The 7,959-nt window shown below is 39.6% G+C and overlaps 1 protein-coding gene across 1 annotated transcript; it reads right to left on the bottom strand.

Moving 5' to 3' along the window:
* Window positions 1-76: 76 nt before the first annotated feature.
* LOC306858431 (phosphatidylinositol 4,5-bisphosphate 3-kinase catalytic subunit gamma isoform-like) lies at window positions 77-7,563 on the bottom strand. The gene is made up of 11 exons (XM_079398983.1): window positions 7,159-7,563; window positions 4,390-6,383; window positions 3,985-4,050; window positions 3,676-3,901; window positions 3,489-3,592; window positions 3,063-3,209; window positions 2,890-2,980; window positions 2,654-2,784; window positions 2,242-2,353; window positions 1,248-1,405; window positions 77-1,171 (listed from the first exon to the last, which is right to left on the bottom strand). The coding sequence occupies exons 2-11, from the start codon at window positions 6,373-6,375 to the stop codon at window positions 890-892; spliced, it is 3,303 nt and encodes a 1,100-aa protein (XP_079255109.1). The 5' UTR covers window positions 6,376-6,383; window positions 7,159-7,563; the 3' UTR covers window positions 77-889.
* Window positions 7,564-7,959: the final 396 nt, after the last annotated feature.

A 7,959-nucleotide genomic window follows, 5' to 3' on the forward strand; every position in this document is an offset into this window, starting at 1 on the left:
CACCATTAGCCTATGCCATTTTTACTTGTCTTCATGTAATTGTAATTGAGATTAATAACTGATGCTGACACATTGACAGTGTACTTGCAAAGAATTTTAATATAAATTATATATTTAAAAAAAAAATCATTTCATGTTGACATGGGACATAGGTTATCTCTATATAAAATAATTAATCTACTTGATTAAATATAAAACTAAAGATTACAGTTAATAATTATTGTAATCAATATCATTTCCACTTTTTTTCTTTTAATAATTTCTTTAAAAAAAAATTATAATAATCTAGAAAAGGGGGTTTCATTGTACAACCCAGGTGGTCCCCATGTTTACGTCGCATGACCAGATGCCCTTCATCTTAGAAACTCACCTTATCATTATTAGACACTTGCAATTGCAGAATAAATTAATAAAGGGTGACAAATAAATGTGAATAGGTCATTTCAACCATGACATCTGTAAATAAAAACTTTTGCATGATGCTGCATCCATGCTAATAGGTTCAAGTCATATCAGAGACAGAAATAAAATTACTTGATCCATCTCGAAACGTATGCAAATGATCTATGCAAAACTAATCAAATACCAGCTCTTCTCCTGACTTTTGCTATTTGTAGCTTTATTATGGGTTATTTAAAATGACAAAAACATTTAAAAAACATTTAAATTTTGACATTTAAAATTTGTAAAAATATATTTTATTACAGTGCAAGATAAGACTGTATTCAAAACAACACAATGCATGAGGCACATGCATTAAATAATAGAAATTAGGTAAAAATCTTTTTGGTAAAATTCTAAAAATACAGCAACTGAACACTAGAAAAAGCTTCACTTTTTTAAAATGAAAACACTAATGTACTTCACTGAGGAAATGTAATGTTTGTCTTCAAGCTGAACGTTTCTCCACACCCTGTTTAATGCCTAGCACCAAGTGTAGGAACCAGTTGAACTGCACCGTCCAACCCTTGTCCCGGCAGATCTCGATTTGGTCCAAGAAGTGTTGTTTGGCCTCGTCCTCCGAGCGTCCAACAGTCAGAGCTTCCCTTATGTACTCAATGTCCTCTTTGCTGGTCAGCTGAGGCATGCCGGTCATCAGCATCATGGAGAACAGGATGATCAGCAGGTTGGTGTGGTGTCTCAGAGCCAAGTAGGCCTTCAGGCAAACGTCCTGCAATTATGAGGGAGATCACGTTTAGTCACAGCACAGGAGTCTGTAGCAAACAGGTGAAATTGTAAGAACATACCTGAAACTGGAGGAAATGAGGGCTGCTTTTTTTGCCCGTTGTGCTCATCACATAGAGAAAATCAGGAGTGAGCACAAAAGGAACTCGTTCCTTGCTGATCCCCATGAAACTCTTGTAGTTTCCAAGTATGTGACCGAAATCAATGTGGAATAGGTTACCTAGTTGAAAACACATGCATTTTGTTATTGTTCCTTGAACTGGTTAACTAATGAAACATTCAGGTTTTAATACAAGTTGAGCTCAAACATCAGCATTTGCGGCATAGTTTTAATGAGCATAACATTTTTTTAAATTAATAATTATACAATTTTATAAAGCGAATATCAAGGGTGCACAATGCAAGCAAATAGGGCCAATTTTTGCAGGTTGTAAAATTGAGTTTATAAATTATATAAAAGCACTTAGACAATTCATCAGTTAAAACTTGTGTATTATTTGAGCTGTAAAGCTTTTTAAATCAGCACTTTTATAGCCATTTGTGGATTTTAGGGTTTATAGTGTTGAAAGGCATAAAACAGGTTATAAGAATTATATAGTAGTATATATATATATATATATATATATATATATATATATTTATAAAAGTTTGTTAGTAAAACTTTTTTTTCCCCACACCAAAGCCACATTAACATCTTGTGGCTATTTATATATATATATAATAATTATTAATATTATTTAAGGTTCAGTATTTTAAGCTCAAGTCTTTCATATAATATAAATATTGTTTTATTATTATATTATTTTATTTCAGCTTTTTTTAATTACAATAGTTTTAGTTAACAATAACAAAACTGATTCACTTCAATGGTACCAAGTACCACACTGTATGTGTGTGTGTGTGCGTATGTATGTATGTGTGTATATATTTATTATTTTTTAGGTAATTAACATTATGCCCCAGATGCTGTCGACTGACCTTAACTTGAACATAATCTGGAATATTCCTTTAACAGCCATTTTCTAGCAAAGAGATTCCTGTAATAACAATAATTACCTGTCTCTGTAATCATTATGTTGTCATTGTGACGATCACCGATGCCCAGGACATATGTTGCCACGCAATACCCTCCACAGGAGAACACAAAGCGTTCAACAGCCTGCTGGTGCTGAAGAGGTGGTGTGGGAAAAAATTCACAAGCATATCACAAATGCATGACCTTTTTCACATTTGCATCAAGCAAACACAGACGTGCAAACATCTGACGCATGACCTAACCCCCTTATCAGAAGCTGAACTTGACCAAATCCGCCGACGATGGTACACAAGTGTTTAAAAATGGCACACTGGATGTGTGTAGGTGCTGTGTTTGGTCTCCACTCCCTCAAACAAAGACTCTAATGCACCAGGAAGTGAGAGGTTTCCTTCCTCTTTAGCACATACAACAGTATAAATGGAAATAACATACCTTGTCCTCATTCACACACTTTTCGCAAAGCCACTGGCTGAGGATCTCATCTTTAAAAGCTCCGGTGTTCCCGACAGTACTTTGTTGAATGTTAGCAATAGTAGTGGCATCCTTCACTATTTCAATCATTCCTAGCAGAGGAACATGAGGAATTCACCATGTTATTTGACTCAAAGTGTTATGCATTTACTTTTTTATTGCTTAATAACATTAAGAAACACATTAACCACTATTACCAATTTTATTTCCAGTGGAAATACAGCCATATGGTAACAAGGAAAGATCCAAGGACTCCAGCTCCCAGATAGACTCCATTATCAGTAAAATCTGAGAGAAACAATGATCTACTTGAGAGACAGCACTGATAATGTTGGTAAAGACTGCTAGCTGGCATTTAAATGATATCTACTTGTAATATCAGCATGTCCTGACGAAGGTCATCCCCGTCTTTAAAGATGATCCCAATTGTGTCACTCGACAAAGTGGTGGGGTCGGCTCGTTTGAACTGCAGCCACAAGGGTTTCTTCTTGGATGCCATCACTTTGCATTGTTCAATCTACAATTAATAATAAATAATATGGTGCAATAAATAATGGGTGCATTGTCCAGGACTATTAATTTTAAAAAGTGTCTTAGAGGATTCTTTTAGAAGATATTCAAGGAATATTCATGGTTTTGCTCAACTGAGAACACTAGTGTTGATTACCACAATTATTAATTTCTACTCATCCCAGTAAGACACAGCGGAAGTCAATGGGGCCAATTAGTACACATAGAACTTTGCATTGAGCATTGTAGCAACTTAAATAGAAGAGATCCGTATGGTTTTACGTACCACAAGCGCCCCTGCCCGTAGGCCTGGGTCGTAAGGCACTCTAAAGCTCTCTGGTAACCCTGACGTCTGCAGACCTTCTAGTTTCTGTCGCAGCTGAAAAACAACTACATTGTTCCCACAACATTAGATATGTACTGCATTTGCCTATTGCAATACGCCAAGGACAAACACTGGCTGTAGTTATCACCTTGTGCTGACACGTCATACTTTTCAGCAGACATTTGCTTAATCTCACGAGTGACTTTTTGCAAGGCCTCTGTCATCTCCACCTGCTTCCTGAAATCCTGCAGCATTGCTTCACCACAGCCACGGAGGTAAGCTTCAAGAATTACGGCATACCTCTGCTGATAGTGCATGGATTGAGCAATTTCGCTACGCAGGAACCAGAACAAGAAGTGGCCGATCCGCTTGCTCTGTGAAGGAGCCACAGGAGTTAAACCCAAAAACTCTTTAAAAACATAAAAACTGACTGTAGACGGATGAGGTTCTGACTTACTCTAAGCGCACGTTTGAGAAGAAATCTGGCGAGTGCGCTGTCATGGTACGGTTCAAATTTGACAGCCTACAAAACAAATAAGCAGCAACAAATATTAAGATTCTTTGATGATACACGGGGCAATTTTTTTGTGCAATATTTCTTGGGCACTTTTTCATTGAGAATGGGTATCAGTCGTGGGCCTTGTGTCTCACCTGGTTGCTTGTTGACAGCAGCACTGTCCAAAAAGCTGCCCCGTGTATCATCATTTGAGTTACACAGGAATGTCACATTCCATGGTTAATTTTATGTAAATGTTTACTTTGCATGCAGATTTTAATAGCCAGCTGAAGTTAATGTTGAGTTGTTACGTCTGAGCAGTTATGCAAAAGCAACCACAGTGTGTTGTAAATACCCAAGCCTCACCTGAACAAGCTGCAGGAGGTACCGCAGGACATCGTCATCCTCCAGAGTCTCCAACTTCCGGACGGCCATAGTGCGCACATTTTCATCAGAGAAGTGGCAGTCCAGTAACTGTAAAGCCAAACCCACATCTAGCAAACTTCGATCCCATATGGTGCTCCTTTCAAGAAGACAGTGCGTTATTGTTACAGCCTCTTGTTTGCCCCATTTAATTGAGGAAAGAAACTTCGGATAAGCTTTGGGATCCTTCATGCACTCTTGCCGGAAATGCCAAAGCAATTCTTTATCTTCAGAGCTGAGCGGATGCAAAGGGTCGGTAGCAATTATTTGCTCAAACTGTTTGCGCAGATGGTTGGGCATCTCTCTTTGCCCTCGCTCCCCTTCCATTTCCGAATCTGGAGAATCCTTGCTTTTGGGAAGAGCCACAGGGTAGCAGTACTTGTCCAGGAGAATGGCAACAGCCATGGAGCTGTTCTTGTCCGGGTTGGTTGCGGACGTGAGTTTGTCTGCGTTAACGCTGCTGTGGTCTTCACTCTTCTCAGGCATCTTCCACATGTGCAAGATGAACTCTCCTTGTCTGAGCAGGGAGCGGTGGTCCACCAGTAGCAGGTTGACATAGTACAGCAGGCGGCTCTTGTTTTTGCATTCGTTTTCCTTGGACGTTTGAGTCTGCGCTTTTCCACACAACACCTGCAGGCTAAGTCGGGCACCTTTGGGTAAGTCCTTAATCTTTATGTTGAACTCCAACCAGGTGTTCCAGAGCACCTCCTCTGTGAAGGGTTTGGAGGTTGTCTTTTCTTGGGCCAGCAGCTGTTGTCCATGGAAAATACTGGCTTCTACAAACACAATCAACTCGGAATTGCGTGGTAGCACTGGTATGTCAATCCCCAAGATCTTCACCCTGAATTTACGATTGCAGTCCCAAAGGGAGATGGTAAACACCTTCTCGTGGTCTTTCTCAGAGATGGTCAGTTGTTCATGAGTACCAGCGACACCGGTGCAGTCATCGACCTGAGACCATTCCTCTTTTTGAACCACGTCTTGTTCTGGGTCTGGAGGATGCTCTAAAACCAGATGGATCTCTTCACCATTTTTAAGACACTGTCTGATCCAGTGGAAATCTTTGATGGCGCAGTTCCCATATAGGTATTCCTCTCTTCCACAAACCCTCAAGACAAAATCGGATTCGCTGAGGTCTTCCGATATGCCTAAAATTGCTCGCTTTTTTGTTATCTTGGTAAAGAAGCTCTGAAGAACCTGGACAGGTGTGTCATCTATAGACACCTTAATAGTCTGGCTTGTTGTGTCCTTGTGTATAACTACCAGGATGTGATTGTTGCTTATTTTGCTCAGCAGGTATTCAGGGAGAGACTTTGTGGTTATCAATGGATCCATTGAGTAGAGTTTGGGATCTCGATCAGACAGCTCAATTTTCCGAGGGGTCAGTAGCTTTCTTCGCGTGAACTCCAGTTCGTCGTCATGGACGTTGCTGACATCTGTAACATCATATCCGATTAGGTGGTTCAGAAACCGTTGGTATTGAAGCGAATCCTCATTAGGCTGCATTCTAGCAACCAGGTGAATCTTCCCGACTTCTTTTCTCAGTGCTTTCCAATATTTGATACAGTCAAGGGTTTGGAATACCTGCTGCTTGTCATAGATCTCATACCAGTTGCCTTTCTTCTGGTAGAGCAGCATGCAGTGGTCCGGAGAGTATTTTTGGTAAAATTCAGGGCACAACTTAGTGGTTACCGCTCTGTGCCAAATCTGAACCTTTACCTGCTCTACCGTCCAATTGCCAGTCACGTCTATTTGCAATGTGTCTGGGTTCCTGCTGTTTTTGTTGGTGGTGGGAAGTACAAACTCTACAGCTATTTGATCCGTCGATACAGCTGAGGTAGATGTAAATGCTTTCATCTTTCTTCTTCTCCTCTTGTTTTCCTCTCTACGAACTACTGGTGGTTCATCATCACTGGCTTGGTGTTCCATAACCAATGCTAAATTTGTAAAAGAAAGTTATTTTTTTTTTTTACATAAAGGACTAGGGCTGATTATGAAAAACCACCACAGATTTTTATTTATAGATGAATTATTTATATTCTAATTATTAACCCCGCTCCCATCCTGAATATTTGGCAATTAATGAGTTAATAAATAATAAAAAAAAAAAAAAATCTATAAATATTACAATTCAATGATTAGACCCAAAGTAGCCCATCTTCCTCAAAAAAATACAAAAACAATTCCATAATTGCCCGGGACTCCATCAACACTTAAAATAGCTGTAAGGGTGAACATGTGAAACATTTCCAGATATTTTATAGAGACACTTCCAGACATTTCTAGATATATTCTAGTTGTTAAGGGGTTACATTATGCACGAGTTAACTTCATGCAAAGGAAGTCACCAAAGCAGGAAGCAAAAATGCGCTAAGCCCTTCAGACAACAATAACAATCTTTAAAAAAGCAGAAAAGTTCGCAAATAACGCAAACCGAATGTCACTGCAATCAATTTGTTTCCTAAACTGACCAGTTTGCTCTGAAAGGAACATTTCCATATTGTAGAAACACACATCAAATGCGGAAGTTTCTTAAAAGAATAACACTCTAACAAAAGTGATATTTACAGTAAAAACAAGTAATTTATCTGTAGTGCAACGTCACTGTTGCACAAATTAATAAGCCAAACTGATTATAACACTGATAGATCAGAAGTAACGGTTTTGCCGGAAGATTGACGTGAAAAAAGCGGAAAAAATGATAAAACTCACCGTTCAACAAACGCAGAGCCAATGACCCTGAAGGCGTTCGGGTAAATACTTATACATGGATGCAGTGAAACTCAGTACAGACCACATGACAGTAAAACGCTCTTATTCCAGCAGTTATTACTCCAAAATAAAGGCGATCAGTCCCAGAAGCAGGTTTCTCCTCCTCTCATCTGATCACGCTACTGCTCCCACTGGCCTGACACACTACACTGAACAATACCTTGTAGCAGTGGGGATTTCTTTAAGACTGCTTTAATTCCCCTATAATGTCAAACAATTAATGGTCAAATATGTACTATTGTGTTAACATTTTATTGATTAAAAATGCGTTAGAACACGTTCATCTCGCTCAGCGTCTCTGGGGGTGAATGGAGGAGTGGGCGGGGCTGGACTCCGGGCTTCTGCGTGATGATTGGAGGGTCTGTCGAAAGACGAGATTGAGGTCTCTGCAGAGTAAAAGAGGGCGTTTCTGAATTTGTGGGTGTTTTCAAACTGCTGGGAGTTTCTCAATCATACAAACAAAATGATCCCCCTTACCTAACCCCACCCCTAAACCTACCATCACTATGACGTCAGCCAATCAGGACACATGGTCTAAAAACGCCCCGATCTGGTAACTCCCATTACTTTGCTGCAGAGACCTATACTTGCGAAAGACTGCATTTCCTTTTGATTGACAGCGATTGTGTCCTATAAGAAGTCGCTGATGCTGAAGCTATTCGAGCTCAGTCCCATAGCGGACTGACAAACTGCTCCAACCTATTTCTTGGTATTTTCTTGGCGAAATTGCTTGCCAGTTTT

The sequence above is a fragment of the Barbus barbus genome, assembly GCF_936440315.1.
Source record: "Barbus barbus genome assembly, chromosome: 39".
NCBI classification, from domain to species: domain Eukaryota; kingdom Metazoa; phylum Chordata; class Actinopteri; order Cypriniformes; family Cyprinidae; genus Barbus; species Barbus barbus.

Coding starts and splice junctions, on each gene's coding strand:
- LOC306858431 (XM_079398983.1), bottom strand. CDS start 6,375: ATGGAACACCAAGCCAGTGATGATGAACCACCAGTAGTTCGTAGAGAG. Junction 3,593..3,675: donor GTATGACGTGTCAGCACAAG/GTGATAACTACA, acceptor GGAACAATGTAG/TTGTTTTTCAGCTGCGACAG. Junction 2,981..3,062: donor AGGACATGCTGATATTACAA/GTAGATATCATT, acceptor TGTTTCTCTCAG/ATTTTACTGATAATGGAGTC.